The 21,523-nt window shown below is 41.0% G+C and overlaps 1 protein-coding gene across 1 annotated transcript in view; it reads right to left on the bottom strand.

The window, feature by feature from the left end:
* Positions 1-21,523, bottom strand: part of WDFY2 (WD repeat and FYVE domain containing 2) — a 65,941-nt gene that overhangs the window by 25,448 nt on the left and 18,970 nt on the right. Inside the window, exons 2-3 of the mRNA XM_075717067.1 lie at positions 5,572-5,639; positions 257-330 (exon numbers count right to left, since the gene is read on the bottom strand). Coding sequence (XP_075573182.1) covers positions 257-330; positions 5,572-5,639 — 142 coding nt within the window. The remainder of the gene's footprint in view (positions 1-256; positions 331-5,571; positions 5,640-21,523) is intronic.

Below are 21,523 nucleotides of genomic sequence, written 5' to 3'. Positions count from 1 at the left end.
TGTTATTTTTTAAGAGATATGCAAATTAAGACAGTTTGTTGAGTTGCCTAATAAATACTATAAACCCCACTCAATCTCCTTGTGGCAGTTGGAATGAAATTTGTAATAATCTGCCATTTTCTAAACTACAGCTTCAGTTCCACTAGCAGTAAAAAGTCTCTCTCCCAAACACTAGCAAAAATATCCTTACCACAACATCACACATATACTTCTCAAAAGGGAAGCATTTCAACTAGAAATCTTTGGATGTACTTACTGAGATTGTACCATTGTCTAGACCTATGGACAGCCTTCTGGTTTCCGGGTTAAAAGACATGCATGAACATGGAGCTGAAAAAAATGAACATGTTGATGAAGTTAACAAAAGTGTGATTCTCATTTTCTTGAAGTTCTGGAAAACCTAAAACTAGCTAACATGCTTTATGATGCCGTTCAGCATTTTCCCCTTCCAATAGACAAGCATTAAGAAAACACCCACTGTTCTTGCAATTCATTCAACCCTATCCTATTAGGACATGGAACAATGGCTATTTCTTGCTCCAGCTCCTTCATTTTTTCTTACTAGTTATCTGAAAACAGGCATGTCATACAGGAGCAGTGGTGGTGTTTTGATTTAAGAGGCACCCAACATTTCAGTATAAATCTGAGAGATTACTTAGCTGAATAATTTAGTTTTTTACATTTGCCTGAACTTTACTGACAATAAAAGAAAACACTGTATTATGTCAGACACTTGCATCCGATACCTGCAGTAAGAAAGGAATCAACATATCAGCCAATATTAAGGACTGTGAGTCCAGCTATCCCCTACTCTAGTTTCACCACAGACAATGCTATGACAGTATCACATATTATGGCCAAAATGAAAGACTGTATTGAAAACTAGCCATTGTTTTATTATATCGATATTACTCTAATAAACATCAGGATATATTCTTAAATTGCACACAAGGCAGTCATACTATGCTCCCTCAAGGGTCTGGCAGGGTTCATATCAAGGGTAAAACCAGAATTTTTTTGCTAGAATTCAAGAGCTATGCTTGGTTTAATTGAGAAACTGTGAAGTTGCATTCAGAATGCAGGGATCATTTTCACTGCTCAACATAGCAGCATGCAGCTGGGAGTCCTGCTGTCCCAACAGAAACCTTCAGGAATCATTTTTCAGCAGCAATTGCCAACTGCAGCTAGGGGCAGGCATTCTTGCTCCTTTGATAGTGGTAAGAGTGTTTTTTAAACCATATTCTTGTGATAAATATAGAGTACAATCAGATGTGCTTTTAGTTCTGCTTTTCCCCCCCTCTCTTGGTTTCTACTCTCTATTGTGATTACTTGCAGTGTTTTTGTTACTAACAAGCTTGGAGTCCTCTCTTTTGCAGTACTGTGTATCTGGTATATTCTCAATTTGTGTAATGTCTCACCTAGGATTAAACAGTCTATAGCTCAGCAAATCTTCCTCACTAGTTTAGTTGGCAGGAAAGCTATATGAAGGAGAGTCTATATTAACTGTTTAACAAAACTTGTTCTACCTTCAGTATTGACTCTCCCTTGAAACATCTCCTAAAGGACAACCAACTGCAAGCAGGAAGCCTACCAGATCCACATCCAGGCAGGCACCTTGATTTATTTCTTTCCTGGAAGGGTTGACTGAATTAAATCAAAGAGAAGGCTTCAGTTCAAGGAAACCGCCAGAAGGGAAACACTTAAATTAGGGCTACTAACAGTGACAAAATTGCTCATTCCTATACCTCTCCCTCAGACAAGGCAAACTCAGATCATGCCTTCATATGGTGGTGCATTACTCCTATATAGAGGCTTCTAGGGTTGTAGCAGAATGAGACAGTTGTAGGAAAAGCAGACAGAAAAAAAAGCAATTCTGAGCAGAATAAACATCAAATCGTTTTAAAGACACTTAATGCCAGAACAGGCATAGTCTACTTACCAGCTTTCAAATGCTAGACACTGCATACATTGAAAGAGCTACTAGTAGCTCTGAAGGCAATAAACAGCTCAGAGAGAAAGTCTCAGGTAAATTAGCTATTTGAAGTATGCTTTTCCCAAATAGCCTGAAACACTTCAGACACAAAAGGTGCAAGCAACTGCTTGACACAAGCTGATTGCAAAAAAAGTCACTTCTAAATTCCAGACCCATGTGTACACAGTCATAGCAGTGTAAAGATACTTATTTTGCTATAATTGTTTTCCTAAGGGAATTCTTCAGTAACACTTGCTCTTGGAAAAATCATTATGTCAGCACTAAGATTATGTCCACACTACCTACACTAATGTAGTTAAAGTGATGCCAGTTGTAACAAGACTGCAGCAGCTTATGCTTTAGTGAAAATAAGATGACATTCAGATACTTAAGCACTTCGGCACATTAAGAAGAGGGGGAGGAAAAAAAAGAAAGAAGAAACAAAACAAAAAACCCCAAACGCTAAGCTTCTGAGATGTTTAAGATCCTTTTAAAATAATAGCCAGGAAAAATAATAGCACTCCGAAGGCCCTCTACTTCAGTACCTAGCTATGATTTGGATTTCAGACTGGAAAAAGATTGATCTGAACTACTACAGAGGACAGGCAGGATATTACTGATGCAGAAGTCTGGCTGTAGTCTTTATCTTAAATACAGGGCAAATACACACTGATTTTAGCCTTTGGAAAATGAATTATGGAGGAAAAGCCCAATTACATACTTCATGCTCTCAACAGTGTGTCACCTCTATTAGAGGCTGACAGAAGTAGAAGAGAAATACAAACTTTGTACCTGCAGTTTCAGGGTACCTTTGAAGTGCCTAAAAGTGGCATAGTTTAAGACTGAAGGAGCATGTTTTGCTTTGCAGTATTTTTAACCTTCTGTTCAAAGCAAAGTGTTAGCTGTGAAAATCATCATAAGACAGACAGTGTATTATCTGCCTCAAAGACTGGATACTCCACTGGTCCTCACTACAATAAATCCTTTACTCCATTCCACATCTGTGAGAGGTTTTTATTTGGTTGGATTTGGGGCTTTTTTGGGTGGCTTTTTTTTTTTTTGGCAAAGCTTACTTCTCTTAACAACAATTCCTTTCCCTTTCATAAATTTCTGTCTACTAAGCTTTTATTTTTTCTCCTGTACAGACACTGCCCAAAAGTCACACATCTAACCATGGTTACACATCTATAATCTGTGTTGCACATGTGTAACCAAGGGTACACATCTAACCATGAGGTGGGTTAACCTGCTTGTCAGAGGTCTGTTCTTAATACTGTTGAGACAATGCTGGCATGATGGAGACACATTAGCCAGGTTTCCATCTTACCTAGTTTGCCTTACTGACAATATAACAGTGTACACACTGTTACACCCACAGCTCGCTCTTTCTCATGGGCTAGAGGAGATGATCAAAAATGTGGCCACCATGTTGTCCAGAATTTTCCAACCACAGAAGCACCCACAGGCAGGGCATAAAACTTTGTAACTGGGGAAATCCCACCTCTAAACAGCAGCAAGTGTCCCTACGCAGAAGGGATCTAAAATCTTGACCTTTTTCCGGGTATCTAATGGGTTTCATGTTCAGAATGCACTGATGGCCCCATTTGGGTGCAGAGCTTGACCAAAGCACATGGCTGACTCGGACCAACTCCTCATCCTCCTCATCTCCCAGAGTACCCAGGGCACAAACTCAGTTATTAAGGCTACCCGATATCAAATCACGAAAGGGTGTGGGTCATGCACCACCGTAACCAAAGTCACGAGTCATGCTAATGGTGTATCTATAGGTGGGACCGCCACATGCAGCTTGCTAAGAAGCACACAAGCACCATTGTACCTACTACATTTTTACATGGAGAACCTCTGGGCAGTTGTTGCTCTCAAGACAACAAAAAACAATGTGAACCTAAAGCAGAGGACCATCAAAAAGGCGATCCACACAGAAACAGACAAAATAATCATTTCCAGTCAAGTCAGACTTGTGCAGAAGCTGACTCAGAGCTCTCCCTACGATTGCCAAGCTTAAAATCATGGCTGATAATGCTGTAATTGACATTGCTCCAGTTGTTAATTATACCTGATCATTCTCGAAATTGGTGAGTAACATAGCATAATTTTAATATCTCATGGCTCAAAAGCTTAACAGCCTTCTAAGTGAAGGAGCAGTGTCAGGTGTTCAAATTTATGAAGGAGCTTTAAAATAGTCCCCTTTGAGTGGATCTGGATCTACTCCATAATTTCCAGTGAAGCTGTTATTACTGGCAATAATGCAGCCTTGCTAAGACCAGAGGAGGACCTAACAAGATTTGAAAATGCAAATGTATGCAAAAATATCACACGGAGAAAGAGAAGTATCATTGCCAAACTGCTAAAATAGCCATTTCATAATGGTTTGACTGGGGAAAGCAAAACTCTTAGGACAGGTCAAGGGAACTCAGGCCACTGCTAGTGATTGTGACAGAGCTCCACAGCCTGCCACATCATTAGCTGGTTTCCAATACCTTTTTGTGCAAAACCTTGAGCAAAAAGTACCTTTGAGGCTTGACATAATGAGCTAGTCCACCACCAAAGGAAGAAGAGAGACTCTCCTCTCTACCAAATGAATGTTTTCTTAGAGCAGGCAGTCAAACACCATGACCACTCTACGGTCCCAAGCTGATGTTGCTGTGGTACTAAAACTTGTATCTACTAAATATTTTACGTATCACAGAGACAGATGTCTCTTCCAAATCAAGCTACCTTAGATTAAAAGAATTATTTCTCCAAACAGTAAGAATACCTTGATGGGACTTGATAAATGCTCCCCAGTCTGTGGATTTAAGGTCAGCTTCATAAGCTTTCCAAAGCCAGGCTAACCCAGCACATCTGAAACTGGTTGAGGAGCATCAGCATACCTGTGCTGCTGGTGACCTGCAGTTATACTCCTGCACTCAACCACAGATGTTATGATAACCAGCTAGGGCTGCAATTTCTTCAACTGTCTTGGAAAAATGGACATTGATCTGCAGTTTCTTTCAAAGCATGAATGCTCTCTTTGGGAGAGGAGACATACAGCAGATCGTACTGGAGGGATCCATCAGGGAGACTTGGTTTTCCACATTTAATTGCAGGGGTAAAATGATTCTGCTTCTTCACTGGAAGAGCTGCCTTCCCTGTCTAGTATCCTCTCTATCATATTAGCTGCTGCAGGACATTAAGTTCTTATCAAATAAAACCATTTACCATTGCACTCTAATGGACTGAGCACATGCAGTAGGAAGGGCAGAGTGATTTATACTGGAGACTTGCAAAGCTTTATGGACTCCATTAGTGGCAGAATGCAAGACTACATTTTGAGCTCCCACTTTTTTTAATCTATGTTTGCATTAAATGCTCATCCCCTGTTAGCATATCTGTATCCTTTTACTGCTGTAATCCCTGATGCCTCTCAGGAGAATTAGCATGCAACTTGGTAAAGCTTCACAGAAACCAAGAGGATTGTTCAAGAATAATATTTAATATGGGGTGGTAAGCTTGCAAATGGTACATGAAGCTTCATCAAAACCAGAAAAGCCATTTTGCAAATACACAGTAGATAGCGAACATCGCCTTATACTTACATGGCATTGCGTGGTATATGCTGGGCCAGTACTGCCCACTGTCTCTCTTCAGCCAGACACGAACTGTTCTACAAAAGAAAAAACACAACATACACATGAGGAAGAATGAAAAAGTAACCATGAATGAAAACAAAGTGGTGATGATGAATGCACAAGACCTTCTTCAAAATTAAATTATTTTGCTGAGAGGAAAAATAAACATGCAAACTCCTACAGCAGCCATGTACATCAACCTCAGATTAACCTCTGTAAGGTGATGAGGGTAGCCCATTCTTTGGATCCATGGAGTACTCAACATCTCAGCTGAACACATCCCGAAAGTATTTAAAAACTGCTATGGCTTTTTGTTCTTTGCCTTTCCCAAGGACTGGACCACCACTGTTCATTCAACGCCTCAGATGAGGATTTGGGACACCCTAGGTAGCTCAGGAAAGCACACTTGTATCAGCTCATCCAGTCCTCTGCAGAAGCCTTTCCCCTGCTCTCAGGGTAGGCCTTGGTCAATCTGCTGTCTGTTGTTTCGTTGTTCTGCTTCAGGAAAACCTCTAAGCAAAGGAATGAGGTTCTGAGGTTTTCAGCTTCTATTTACTAAGATTTGTGCCAACAATGAGCTCTTCAGCTTCAGGGTCTTCCCCTCTCCTCAGGGTCTTCAGAGTGCTATCAGATGCCCATTGAGCATAATGCTGAAGGAGCCAAACTCTTATCCTTCTCTGAAGAGGATGATCAAGGCGACAAGCAGCCTGGCAGTCCTCCTCTGCCCCATCAGTTTGGAGTTGCCATCTTCGAATAGAGGCACCTAGAACGATGCAGTACTCCAGGCCTCTCCACAAATGCATCAGTGGCTTCCTCTCTGCTAGAAAATCTTCCCAACGCATTTTCAGGACTACTTTTGCTTTCTCATAATCATATCATACTGGCAGCTCCCTGTCACTCAATCCATGCCCTTCACACACTTGAGACGCTTGTTGCTTGTTTCCTGAGCAAAGGATCTGGACTGATGTATCATCTGGGTCATTAAATATTTATTATTTCAGTCCTCAGTGTCATCCACTTGTTTTGGTCCAATCTCTGAAGCCTCTTTCTAATAGAAGCTCTCTTAAACTTTAATTGATCAGATAATTTCATCAAAACATGCCTAGTAGCAGTGTCACCAAGTAAAGCACCAGGCAACCAGTAATCTCCTGCATAGCCCACTGTCATCTCAATTACAGCCAACTGTTACCTGCCTTACTGTTCCTCAAACCCTTATCATCTCCAATTTTAACTAGTAAACTCTCCATATAATACTGTATTCCATGTGTTATTGATTTACACTAAATGTATTAAACTTCTCTAGAAAATTTAGCTATCCAAGATAGCATCGTGTTAGTGTAGCACAATAGATTTTAACCCGTCACCCCCTTCTACTTAGTCTTTTTCAGCAAAGTTAGTATGCAATAGTAGGTACAAGAGGGATCTAAAAAACTATTGTTAAACATAAGCCTTATTTTCCTGTAGCAAATCTATAACTTGCACTTGATAGTGTCAAGGGAAAAAAACAAGCAAGTATGGCTCTTTCCAGTTCATGGAACATGTGGAAATACAGTTTATGGAGAAGACTAGGTTGTCATTCCTACTGTTGCCTCATTTTCATGGAAAAGCAGATTTCAGCCCTTTTTAGCCAGTAAAAGTTTAGAGCAATACGTTAATATAATAAAAATAATATCATATAAATTGATCTAAGACATTACATGCACAAATAGAGTCTGAACAGAGATACCATGCAATATAATAAAGCAATTCAACAACTAGTCATCTATCCTGCAAACTTCAAGCTAAGGGCTGCACCACTATGTGTTCCTGGATTGCATATATCCAAAATCAGGTTTCTGCTCATTCTGCCCTGCATCCAAACTCATTTTTCAGCAAATAATTCAAAGATCTGTGTATTTGTGCAGTATACAAGCTGCATCATTTCAGAAATGTCTCAGGTGTACACTTTTACACAGCATGGGGCTCTAAAAACTAGATTTCACTGGGTCAGCAAGTCCCATGGTTAGAAAGCTCTCACAAATTACTCAAAACATACAAAACTCGGTATAATTATCTCCTAAGTCTAACAGCCTTTTTGCAACGAGCACATCAGCAGCTCTTCAGCAGCTCTCAAGCAAAACCACCAAGACTTTTTCAGGGACAATTCATCAGCTGATAAAAATGCTATCGTATTGTCGATAGCAATAGGGCCAAATCCTTCTGTCATTTCTCACCGTAACTAACCGTAGCTGTTGTCACAGCGGCACTCTGTGTCTGGACATCAGCGCACAGGTCTGGGAAGATGCCCACAGCCATGGGGCTGTACACCAGATTTGGGACAGGGTCCAAAACCTTTGGGTCCACCTTTGTGAAGAAGGTGGTCACTGTAATTGTGGAAGCAGATCAGCTGCTCTGTTTCCCAAACAGGCAAGCTCTTACTAATGTGTTCATCCTCGCCAAGTGAAGTTATCATGGGAATGAATGAGTGTGCACAAAAAAATAATGGGATGAATCACAGGGAGCTGAAATAACTCAATATGAAACAGCCCTGAGGAGGTGCACCAATATCCTGTGAGAAACTTGTCTGTCTTGACCATCTCAATCCACACATTCAGTGCTACTGGTTTCAAAACTACCAGGTTTCAACAAGGTTGCCTCTCCTCTGCATTTTGAGGTTCTGGCAAATAATAAATCCAGTGCAACATAGTGCAGATTATTTACCTTGTTAAAAAAGGACTATGGACAAGAAAAGATTTTTCAAAGGCTAGAGGAAATAAAAATCAACTGTAGTTGCAAAAATGGCAATAATTCGATGCTTTGGGCTGTTCTTGTTGTTGTTTTTTAAACTGTACCCACTACAGACTTACTAATTAATGTGACAATTATGTCAATGTTAAGACTGTTAGCTGAATTACATTGAAAAAGAAAAAATTTTCTGCTTAAGTTTAAAAAAAAAAAAACCACAACCAAACAAACCTTATAAGAGGTTCCTAGTTAAGAGTGAAACTACTTTTACTAGTGTAGGCCTCTTCTGCAGGCACATAGTATGCTCTTTTCATTACGTAGTCAAATATATTTCCATTCAATGACTAATTCATGCAAAATGAGAAACAAAGCATTCTAAGAATAAAAAGAACATGAAAGGACGTTATCTAACTCTAAGGTGCGTGAAAGGGAACATAACCAGCAAGTCAGTTCATGTAGCTCATTACAGAAATACTTATCTCCCCAGTAAATCATTTTAAATAAAGGAAAACAAAAGATCTTGTACACAATTTATTTTAAAATTAAGGATGATTACTATGCATCTCTTTAAAACAAGCATTTAAAAGTTATGTTAAGCATTATAATGGAATTCCAATATCTACATATAATCTGATGTAAAAGCATAAAAAGTCTTCCTTATGTCCGTAAATGATGACTCATGATTTCTTCTCTGTGAGATCACTGGATTAGACAAGGCATTTTATTGAAAGAAGAAAAACTGACCTCAGTTCATTAAACTTTTCTGGGCAACTTTTTCCTTAGAGTAGGTTCAGGCTAAAGAACAAGCTGTGCCAACAACTGAACTTAGGAGAAGCCAAATGCTCTTGGAAGAGAGTGTCTTTTCTTCAGCTGCAGTTCTGCACATTTCTGTGTACTTCTTAACACAATACTACCCACTAGACATGAAACCCAGTGCTTTTGAAGCTTTTAAAGAATGCAAAGAAAAAAAAACAAGCATGAATGATAATAAGCTTTTTTTATGGATATATAGCACAGAGAGTACTTGCTGGTTGTATGGTCACTGGACTTCAACACAGCAGCCACCCAGGTCAGGATCCATTCTTCAACTGCTCTAGAGTGATTCAGTCGGCATCACCATGGAAATGAGCTGTCCCTTCATTTTGTTGCCAGTGAATTGGTTTAGAAAGATTTTTAGAACCTGTCAAATTGATGGATACTCTTCCAGTCTTTTCATAACAGAAATTATTTATTTTTAAATGAGATAGGCTACACAGAAATAATTCTGCCATGCAAAAGACAAGACTACGTCTTCATGTATTAAGGGGATGTGAAAAAATGTATATTTTAAAAGAAAAATTGCTTCTCTCTGTTATGTTCAGGAGTATGCATCTCAAGTCCAGGTGGCTGTGGTTGTACCGGCAGGTCTCAAACACACTGCTAGGCTGTGCACGTGTGCAGGAGGTAGGCTTCATCTGAGCACCTGCTGCTCACAGAGGTGCCTAAGTCAACGGCAGCACGTCCACCTCAGCATGGCAGCTCTGCACTTCACCATCTACAGAAACTTATTCAATCAGTGGTACATGCCATGGTGTCTTCTTTCTGACAAAGATATTTTGTTCATACAAATCCTAGTCTGTGCATTTAGGTTGCAGTGTGCTCCATGAAAGTCTGCACAATGCTGCCAGGCAGGATGCAGGATTCTCTACTCAGTCCCTACTCTGGCCTGAGCTTCTTGTCATCTCACTGCTGGAAAACTGGGTGTTGCTTAGAGCTGTAGAGTTGAGTCTCTGGGACTGACTCAAAGGCAGGGCTCTTGTCTTTCCTCCTTGGTGCCTTGTGTAAAATTAAGGGAAAAGACAAATACTGGTGTTGCATACAGTACAGACATATCAGACATGTCTAAGCACTGTCCCAAGATGTTTGCATGCTGCAATATTGTGAACTCTGTTGTAGGGAGATCCAACACCACCATTACGTCGAGAAACAAGTGATCCCTATTCCACTCCATTTCTCCAGAATATCCATAAAACCACCAGTTCTAGTTGTACAGTGTGAGTAAAGGAATCCGATATATCAGTTACTCAAAACAGATCCCTCCTCACCTGGTTGTGAATACCTGCCTTCCTCACTCCTGCCTTTTTAAACATTTCCCTTCGCTGAGATGCACTTGTGTAACACACGTATAACAGAGCACAGGCAACCCTCAACACATACAATTTAGTAAAATATTTTGTAGTTATTCTTGGGCTTCAGGAAATTGTTTTAAATAGCATTTTAACATACTCCTCATTATTGTTTATACCTTGGACCATATATGGTGGGTTTTTTTGATCTCCTGTCTTGCTGAGGGACCAAGAGGGGTAAACATCAAACGCAGTACAAGGTGTTAAATGAGTTTTATTCCTATTTGTAGTGAGCACCCGGTACAGAAATTTCCATCCATCACTTTCTAAAGTTGTATCGGGCTCATCCAGACACCAATGCCTGCCCCGTGTGCATTACTGCTCCTTGGGAAAGGGAGTTAGGTCACCAGTGCAAATGACATTACATGGTTAAAAATAAAGACATCCCCTTCTGTCAGCTGTCCTAACCACAGAGCTGATTTAACACAGTTACAGAAAAATTTCCAAATAGGGAAGACACTAAACTATTCCGGAAAATTCTTTAAATGCTCATCTAGCTATTTAATTGACAGAAGAAAGGAAAAGAGATCAGGATAATACTATATCCAGGGTTAGTGCAGTCTGTGAGGTTTCAGGCATACCTAATGGAGTACTAGCACATATGCTCATCATCAATATACTGAAGTCTTATTTAGTGTTGAAACAAAAAAAATTAAAAACTCCACCTGTTCCTAAATATCCAATAATAGACCATTCAGAAGTATTCAAAAGCCATGTCTCTCTGGAAACTTAATATCTGCATTGGAAACAGAAAAAGCTTTATCTGCTGTCATTAAATAAACATGACAATAGCAGTATTTGAAGTCCAAGTACAGCACTGACAGTTTTACTGCCTTTAACAGAGAGACACTGTCATTAGAAGTGGGATAAGGAAAAAATATTTAACAACTGCATTAAAGATAGTACAGTACTATAAACTCCCCAACTTCTCCAGGGACTTTTGTGGGCAAGAGATGTGAAGAGATTCTGGCTCCCACCAATTAATGACATGAGCTGCTACTGGGATTTTCTGAAAGAATAAAAGATCTTTCACGTTTAGTGGCAGCTCTTGAACCACTGCCAGTGTACTGGAACCAGCAACGAGTTTCATTTCTCTGATAAATTTTGAAAGAAAAGATATGAAAGCAAAAGCCCAAACCAGAACTGATTTCTGAGCCAGCCTGTGTTTCAGGGAAAAAAAAAGCAATTTAATAGCTGAGTGCCAAAACCTCAGGCGCCAAGAGGACTTTATCTACCAGGTCTTCATCCTATGTCCTCCCCAAAAAAACCCTAAAACAAAACCAAACCAACCCCAAACCCCAACATTTCCACACCACCAGCACCCCCCCCCCCCCAACCCCAACGACCCAGGGAAGTGCATGACTGTCTCAGGCTCACCCATGCTAGTTCCCATAAAGTCCATCACACAGGTCTGACAGAGGGTTCTGCATAAACCCTACGATTTTGGGGCACATTCCAGGTTCTACCTCGCATTCACTGGTTTTGATGAACAAATGTGTGATTTAAACTGAACTAATCAAGGGTTTACTCACTGGACTCTAAGACTATGAGACAGTGTAGAGCTATACATCACTGTAGATCTGTTCTAGGTTCTTTCATATTACAAAAGGGCAAGTTCAGTTTCTAAAATCAAATGCAAGAGCTGCTAGTTCAGGAAAGGGGGACAATGCATGGGGAAAAGATTAAAGAGTTTTGAAGAATGGGCTTTATTTCAACGCTGTTCTAGAGAGGTTCTCTCTTAGCAGTGATTACATAAGGGCATTTCTACAAGATACAGTATCTTCACTGTAACCTCGGTCTATAACTCAAGCACCAGGCTTCCTATAAAATAAAAGCCTTTTGAGCAATAATTGCCCTCTTTACTCTGTATGCCTCAAGCCCTGCAGTGAAGCCTAAGAGCAGTAAGGTCTGGCCTCAAGAGGAAGCTGGGCCAGCTCCCAACAGCCAACACCTCTGACATCCTACTGTTGTATCCGAAACAACCCTGCCATTGCTGCTAGTCCAGCAACCCTCGTGCACAAAGCTCAGAAGCACCAGACAAACACGACTGCTGCAAGGGACATGAACCAAATAATGGCTGCGCGCAGTCCTAGATGTGAACAGCACAAGAAGCGCGCTGAAAACCATGTGGAGGCAGCCGGATCTGGCAGCAGTAGCTCAGGCACCAAATCTGCAGGGGGAAGGAGTCTGATGAGTCCTTGAACGATCAAGTGTACTGTCAATCCCACCCAGTGATAGAAAACACCACTGCTTTGATTTTATACATGCCCAGGCTAGCAGAGAACGTTTTAGGTAAGGTTCATCACTACAGCAATCTCCATGATAATGATCTACACAGCACTTGTCAGACGTGGGTCGACAAAAGTTCAGACTTCTCATTTCTCCTTCTGCCACACAATACCACCACCAATACAGAATTTATAATGCAGGCACCCACCTGATGCTGAACAGGGACCTCAGGAGCAACTCTGCAGTCTGGTGCAAAGAGTAGGGTAGGGAGAAATGCACAAGGGGGTTCACTTATGGACTTTTTTGACCACCAGCTAGTGGCAATGAATATGATTTCCGCTACCTTTAATGATTCTCCTTATTAAATCTAAAGAGTTTTATTTGCTGTCCTTCATAATCCTCCCCTGTGAATTCTCTTGCCTCATCTGTTCTGAGAGTCACTAGTATAGTTTCTTGCCATGGACCCCAGGGAGACCCTGGATCCTACAAAAATTAAAGTACATATGTTACATAAAACTTTTGATAATGAATAATCTCATTTTGAGCCAACATCTCCAGAGAAGACAGGGAATGAGCTACTAAAGTGTCATGCAAACTAAGCTCAGAGGTTAATGATCTCACACAGCACTTTACTAGTTCCTTTCTGCTTAGGAGGAACGCACTGGAAAAGTCTTGGAATGAAGCTCAGTGCAAAGGAACACTAGGGAGGGAAGAAACTGCAAACTTGAAGTACTGTACATTTACCACCTACCTTCAGAAAAAAACATTGCACAGAACAATACACCAAGCAAGAAGGCAGACAGACTGAAAAGCAGGATTTTTTTCATGCAGAGCTTACACAACATCCTAACTCAAACCTTGCTTTGTAAGATATTTCCCCATTTAATTCATGCTGCTGTAAACTAAATGCAAATGCATATTGCATAATAGGAAAAATGTCAAAGTTTTGGTAGGTTATATGCAGCTCTAGATTTGCATGGGTCTGTCAGGGAAAAACTGTCATAAACATCAATAGTATTTAGACCCAAGAGAAAGAGACACCACTTTATTTAACACAGTTTTGGTTTACATAGAGGGCTTTTTGGGTATTTTGTGGGAAGTGGCTAGAAAACAAAGATTCATAGGAGACAATCTCAGGAGAAATGGATTTTTATGACTCAAAAAAATGATAGTGACATGACAGTTTTACTACTCAGCTGTGAAACAGTTTCCACCCATTTTTTAGTTTTCTGGACAATGAGCAATGCAGTTCAGTGATTTTTGGAGTTACCTGAGCACATATGCCTGGAAGCAGTGCATGCTCTGCTGTTCAGGCACTGGACCAAAATCAGATTCTGACCAGTTACCACTGCAGAAACTTTGGGCAAGCAAAGAGAGACCAAAAAAAATGAACCAGCAGTCACAAACACAGAAAAATATTGTGTTACCTTGAGGTTACTAGCACAGGGTTCAGAGAGCCGAGCTGCCTCAGGTCTTCAGCAGCCCCACAAAAGCACTGCTCATCATGTACCATACGAAGCAGTGCAGTGACTACACCACATTCCAGCATAAATGCTGTAGGGAAGCTAATTTTATCTGTAAATGCAGGTAAATGCAGGGCTGGAGTTCTCAGTGAGCATCAGCCTACAGCTTTGGGAATTATTGAATGAGTGTTATACCACACTAGGGTTTTTTCCAAAGTTTCAAAATTAACTCCCTCATTAAAACCTGTGCGTCATTCCCTTACAGGGCTTTGGGGTAACAAAATGATCATCCCTCCCTGTTACCCACAGACCCACCCCACCCTCCCACCCCCGCACCCCACCAAATGATTTCCTTCCAGAACAGATGCAGTTTCAGTGCTTCTTGTACTGATCTATTCCTGTTTGCATTCGGGAAGCATAAACACACAACCTTTTGAAGGTAATCGCATTGGATGATTTAATTATTGCAATCCAATTACTTTCACCTCCTTCCCACATTCAAATGTTTCAGTAATGGAAGTTATTAGAAAGATCCTCATTAGATTAAAATACAGGCCTGCTATGCAATAAGTGACTCAGTGGAACCATGCTAAAAATACCTAGCCCTCCAGCTCCCCTCTAAATTGTCCATGTAGCAAAGGCAAAAAACGAGAACCTACCAGGTCACCAGCTCGCTTCCAGCTGCCTGGCAGGAACATCTGCCCAAAAGAACACATTTTTTTTTCCAAAGCTGCTGTGGGCTATCAACTAAGTTAATGTTCATTTTTAAGCTATGCATGCTTCACTCTGCATAAAAATGAATTCATTACTCAACAGACAAAAAAAAAGTAAGCTTATGCTTTTGAATCTATGAAGGGAAAGCTGGACATACCCATTTTCAATATACATAGCACCAGCATGATGTTTCTAAGAAACTGTATTTGTACATAGGTTAATTTGCAGGAAAAGATTGATATTGATCCCAAGTACTGAATTAAGTTTAAACTTAAACTACACTAATTCCCTAGCTGGAATTTACAACAAACATAAACACCAGTATGCTGGAGCAGAAAGAATTTCCTCAGTTTTACTCTTCTTTCCTATTCTGCTCGGAAATGATCACAGCATCAGTAAGCAAACAGCACAGCACCTAGGAGGAGAGATGAATGAAGAAGAAAAAAGTTTTCAAGTAATAAAGGGATATGGAGATATCCTGGTTCAAACAGTCATACCCTTAGGCCTCAATTTATTTTTCATATAAATGTTTTCCTTGGTTAACTATACAGTGCAGCATCTAGTAAATTATGCATTTACTGTGGGGGAAGGAACCCACATTTCCACATCCATAGGATGATGCTCTCAGCATTTTAATTTCTGGATGTAAGTCATCTGCATCATCCATTGCAAAAGACTAAATTAAATCTTTAACTACTTCACTGCTTCTTGGAGGATATTTGATATATTAAATAGAATTTAACCATTCATTGCAGATATTTGAGAATCCTAGTGTAAGGAAAATAGGGTCCTAGTTGCAAAAAGACAAGAGCACGCACCACCTGTAAAAGTGTTATTTTCCACTAACAGTATACTTATTGCATTCAGTCAGAAAGCACCTAACATTTAATTCATACAACACAAAGTTGTAGGGGAAAACCTGTGTTTCCTGGATTTTGAGAAGACCTCCAATCATATCCTGATGCAAATGAAACCCTTTCTAAGCAAGCAGCTGCTAAGTCCTAACATCCACACAGTTCCCATAAAGTCGTTACCTCTCAATTCACATTTATTTCTGTTGCTATATGAACTTTAATTTAATTGTTTCTCTGGCTTTGTTCTTTGTGCAAAAAAACCCAAAACCAACCTAAAACCCAACCCAACCCTCATACCTGTACGGTACAGGTAAGTTCCCTAGCCAACAAATAGGACAATCAGCTGGTCACACACAGCTGTACATGCTGAAGGCTTATTGAAACACCCTCTCTAAGAACAGATAGGCTTTTGTTTTTCAAATATTTATGAACAATTACGGCACTGTTTTTCCAGAGACAGTAAACGCATCTACTTCGAATGTATTTGCGTGCTCTGTGCCACACCAAGATGCCTCTGGAAATGCTCTCCTTGGGGCATCAAGGACTTTCTGCAGAGGAGTCCCATTTCCAGTTCCTCTAGTTTACCACTGAACATGAACAATGATTCATTAGTGATAAAATGTTCCCTCAGCTTTTCTGCTCATTGCTATTTTCCTCACAGGGCAGCCTGACTCCAAGACATTTCCACTGTCCTCACACAAACCCAACTCCTACCTGCTTTGCTCTTCTAGAGAGAGGCAAGAAGCCACTCTGTTGCTCTGACCCAGCAGGACAACTTTGGCTGGGGAGTCACGGTACTCTCCGAGAAGGAAAGCAGCAAGCCCAGCAGCTTTAGCAGCAGGGGGACAGAGGGAAGAGGAAGAGAAAGGGACAGAGAAAGCCAGGCAAAGCAATGCAAACCCAACCCCGTCCTGAAAGGGTTGTTTTTCAGCTGCAAAGAAACTGCAGCCCTGAAGTGCCTTGCCAGGGTTTCTCAGATTTCTTCTTATCACACATACTGAGGAGTGCCTTGTGAGGTGTGGGCAAAGCCCAAACCTCTGATTCTGTAATTTAGAGGTGATCTGGCATTTCAAGGGCTTACAAGACAGTCACGGTTTGTCATCTCTGCATTCCCATGGGGGTTGCCTGGAGAGATGGAAATCAACACAAGTGAATAGAAACTGTCTTCAAACCTGTATCACAAACTGAACATCACATCCTAAACTTTAGATTTAAAAAAAAAAAAATCCATCTCAAGCATGCAGTCCCTCTTCACATCCAGCTACTTCTTTCATATAGCCTCGTTACAGCTTTCCCATTCTTCAGCATTCAACTTCATCTTGTGCTAATTTTATTCTATCATCTTTAAGGTAGTTAATTGCTAATTTCAATGAACATTCTCTTGCTCTTGTCTTACAAGATTAGAAGTTTCTGTTGTCATTGTTTTCTCCACTGGTTAGTTGCTGTATATTCCTATAATTTCTTACATGCTTCCTCTTTAGGGTAATCAATCTTTCTAATCTCTTAGGAAAGCTGTTCTTGTGTCCCGTTCCTTACCTGTCTTCCAGTCCCTCTAATGAGGCAATAACCTGTCTGAACTGGCATCTTCTGTACTAAATGCAGCAATCCGGACACCGACAAACCTGCTGAATTATAAGAGCATTACCATTCTTTCCTTTATATATCTTCTCCCTGTACATACCCTGGCAGTCTTTCCATATTTGGCAGCAGCTGTAGGTTTTTTTATTCACAGTGGCATGATTTAGAAACTTACAAAGTATGGATGAGAGAAGAACGTATGTTTATCAATGTTAGATTGTCTCTGTGATACACTGCTATCCACTTACTAAGTTCTCCTGCAGTTCTTCATGTGTCTCCAGACAGAATCAGTTTATCTGCTAATTTGGGGCAGGCAACTGGCCCAGACTGCACTGGTAGGGGAGGGAACAGAGGATTCGCCAGCTACAGCTCCGAGGGGCAATCCCAGAACAACATGGTCCTGGAAAAGAGAGGTGGAAGGAAAATGATGAAGGAAAGCAACAGGCAGAGACAATCACAGGCCAGGGCAAACCTTGACAGTATACATCACGCCTTCTCCTTGTGAAGATGGGACAGGAAAACCATGTCTATTACATAAACATCGGGAGGACACAAGGCCAACTCCCTCCTCAGGTATGGAAAAACACATTATTTGAAGGTGTGAAAAGGTGCAATATATTACAGTGCAGCTTTGTAAAGACATCTGGTGGAATTGTGTATGAGAGGAGGCCACTGCTTAGGTGACTGCTACCCATCTACCAAACCAATAAAGCCTGTAGCAGCTCCTGTTCATTTATCTAGTCATTGCCTTATAGGTAACTTCTGCTTTGCAATAGGGGACAGCTTCCAGTTCACAGCAATAGCATCAAACATTATTAGAAACCCTCTGCTGGCACCTTGTTACTAGCTTATTTCATGGACTTATTTTTCTCTAGAGGATTACAAGAAGAGTTCTCTGCAATTCCTGTCCAGATGCTGTCTCAGCTTGCATTCTCCACATCTTTATTGCTGCCATTCATAGGGGAAGTATCAGTCTTATCTTTGAAGAAACAGATTTGAGGTCTTGAGAAAAAAAATCAGCTCTAAATATCTGCCTCTCTGTTTTGCAGCCCCTCACATTTAAATCTTATTCCAAGCTAATACAAAAGGCAACATCCTGAAGTTCAAAAGTAGTTAAGTTCTTACTAGGTCATTCTGTTAGGCCTGGCGATCACAATAAAGGTGTTAATATTTATATATTCACAGAAATCAGCGATTTGAGGCAGAGTACTTTCAAAGCAAGGACTTTACATCATTGCTGACTTAACTACTGTGCAACTGTACACGTTCACTGGAAAAACCTGATCAGTTTTCCCCATCCTGAATAAAGACAGGATTCCTTACTAGAAATCTTCCTTTCAATAAGCTCCTGCACCAGCCTGCCCAAATTCAGACAGGTAAGGATTCTTGAACTCACATAAAAGAACACTGACAGATACGGAGATTACAAACAGATGCAAACCATTTTATAGCACGTACCACAGAGCTGGCCTACAACAGCAGCACATTGCATACGCAGGTATGAAGAGCACATCATCCACTGTGCTACACCATCAGACACAGCGTATGCTGCATGTAAGCGCTGTACCACCCATCCCTATCATGGTCAGGATGGTGCTGTGCCTGTTACTACTATTAGCAAATCTGGCAATCCTCGTTAAAGTAAAGAAAAGATTTGGAGAGTAAAGATGTGGAGAGACTAAGCTATTCTACTAGCAACAAGAAGATGATTTGTATGGTTTCTTTTTAGGAAAGGATACTTGGTGTTAACCAAGACAATCACACATTACTGATCTTTGAGTCAAGTAGTATTTTCACAGTGGCCTGAGTTACATGCAGAGGGGTTGCATGCACATGAACACAGCTTGTTCCACACCACTTCACTGAGAGATGTTGCCTTCCAGCGGAAGACTATTAGCATAGGCATGGACAGTGCAAAGAAGGTGTCTGAAGTAATGACTTTGGGCTATTTGAGGGCTGTTGAAAGCAGAGGGTGGCAGTAGATTGAAGCAGACTAGATCCATCACTGACCTTGGCAGAGGACATCAGATTTTAAATGGTCATACAAGGTAGAAAACTACTAGAGACCACCCATTGGGCAAGTAAATCCTTGTGCTATTAGTTAAAGCATAAAATCAGCTCACAGCATCTGCCAGGGAAAAAGATGAGCTGAGATGGGGTAAAGGCAGTAAATAAGGGAAGGGTCCTTTATGATCCCACTGCCTTGCAGGCTCAGCACTGCCTGAAAAATTAAATCAGGTTTGTAATTCTGGCTCAGCTATTCACAGATCAGACAGGATTGCTTCTTACACAGAGGGCAGGGAAAGGAGTTACAGCTTTCCTTGCAGACAGTTAAGCTACTATGCAAAAAGGCTGAGACGATATGTCCAGTTACCTCAAGCCATGAGATATGCTTCCCACAAAGTAAACCCCACTCTTTTGGTTTCAAAATCCATGTGTATTCTGCTGTGTCAAGCAGTTCCTCTTCCCACTCTCCTGTTCTGGTGTCAGAGACACACTGAAAACATCCAGGCGGAATGACCTGACAGTCCAGTAAGTCTCTTCCACATCATATCTAATACAAGTGAATTGTGTCTTCTCACCAAATGCACACAGCAAGCTTTGGAGGGATATACACAATTTGTGAGCAGTTATCAAGAAATGTAAATCATTAACAGCCTGCAGCAGATTAAGCAGTTTACTTAATTCAGAGACGTCCCAACTACAGAGCATCTGGAGGGAGGCAGCACACATGGAGGGCAGTATTTTAATAATTTACTCAGAGGTCGGTGGCAGGTAACAATTTTTATAATCAATTTTTATTCCAGTTGGAGGGGAAGAGGGAGAAGGTATTAGACAGGGCTGGTTTGTGGAGAGAATCTGGCCCCTAAAACAGATTAGCTGGACAGCTTGCTCTAAATAATACCAATAAATAGGAACAGCAAGTTTACAAGAAAGACCCAAACCAGTTATGACCTTGAACACTGCAGTGAACAAATGGGTTGGTTTGGAAATATACACAAGTTTTCATCATCTGTGCTGCACAGGATTAATAAATGCAAGCTAACAAAGGCTCTTAGAAATGCAACAACCAGATCATTTCACAAATGCATCTTTTCCCTCCCGGCACTGCACCCTTAAAATACTTGCTTCATTCACATTAGTCTGAAAGACCAAGGTTTGTCTTTGCTTTTCCCACTGACTGCTACCTTTTTTTTTTTTTTTTCCCAGAGCACTTAATAGTTTTGCCTGATCAAATTTGCAAAAGGAAAATATTTCTGTAGAAGGAAACAAAAGCTCATGGTATGGCAGCTACATGCTAATTAGATGCCACTGAACACTGGGGATCTAGGTCCTAGCTTTCCCAGTGGTCAACCAGTAACCCCTACTTAAGACATAGGAACCATAGACGACAGTCCAGTAGTCTACTTCCAAATCCTGCACTTAAAAGCTTAGAGACATTTTTCTGTACTCCCACCAGTTCTCCCAGTCATCCCACACTGTCTGCTCCTCTGGCACCCTTCATTTTTATGCACATTTCAACCACACTATTCCTCTCCCCAGAGTTTTGGCTCCAGCACTCTGGTTCAGCACGGGCTGACAATGATTTACAAGTCCTGCTAGACTTGGCCTTTTAAAAATACTCATGCTATTGGAAAGAACATAAGCTTCGGATGTGTTTGTGTGTGTGGGAAAGGTGCAGATACTCCACATCCCAGTCCTCCTGTTTTCAGAAACACCCATTAACCAGCAGGTACCAGACTACCAAGGTCACCTCTCCTTGGCAGCAGCAAGCCTTCAGCATTTGTGCACCCTTAAGCAACTGCAGAGGTAGTCCACATACCTGCTCAAGCAGCTATTGTCCCCTTCCTCACCAAGTCCCCTTTTTACAAAGGCACATACTGATAGGACAAAGGGTAATGACTTTAAACTAGAAAGAGGGTAGATTTAGGTTAGATATAAGGAAGAAATTCTTCATTACGAGGGTGGTGAGGCACAGGAACAGGTTGCCCAGAGAAGTTGTGCATGCCCCATCCCTGGAAGTGTTCAAGGCCAGGTTGGATGGGGCTTTGAGCAACCTGGTCTAGTGGAAGGTGTCCCTGCCTGTTGTGGTTTAACCCGGTAGGCAGCTAAACAACACAGAGCCATTCGCTCACTCCCCCAACCTCCCCAGTGGGATGGGGGAGAGAATCAGGGGAAAAAAAAAAAAAAA

This window comes from Pelecanus crispus, chromosome 1, assembly GCF_030463565.1.
Source record: "Pelecanus crispus isolate bPelCri1 chromosome 1, bPelCri1.pri, whole genome shotgun sequence".
Lineage (NCBI taxonomy): Eukaryota > Metazoa > Chordata > Aves > Pelecaniformes > Pelecanidae > Pelecanus > Pelecanus crispus.
This window is presented reverse-complemented; position numbering and strand designations above follow the sequence as displayed.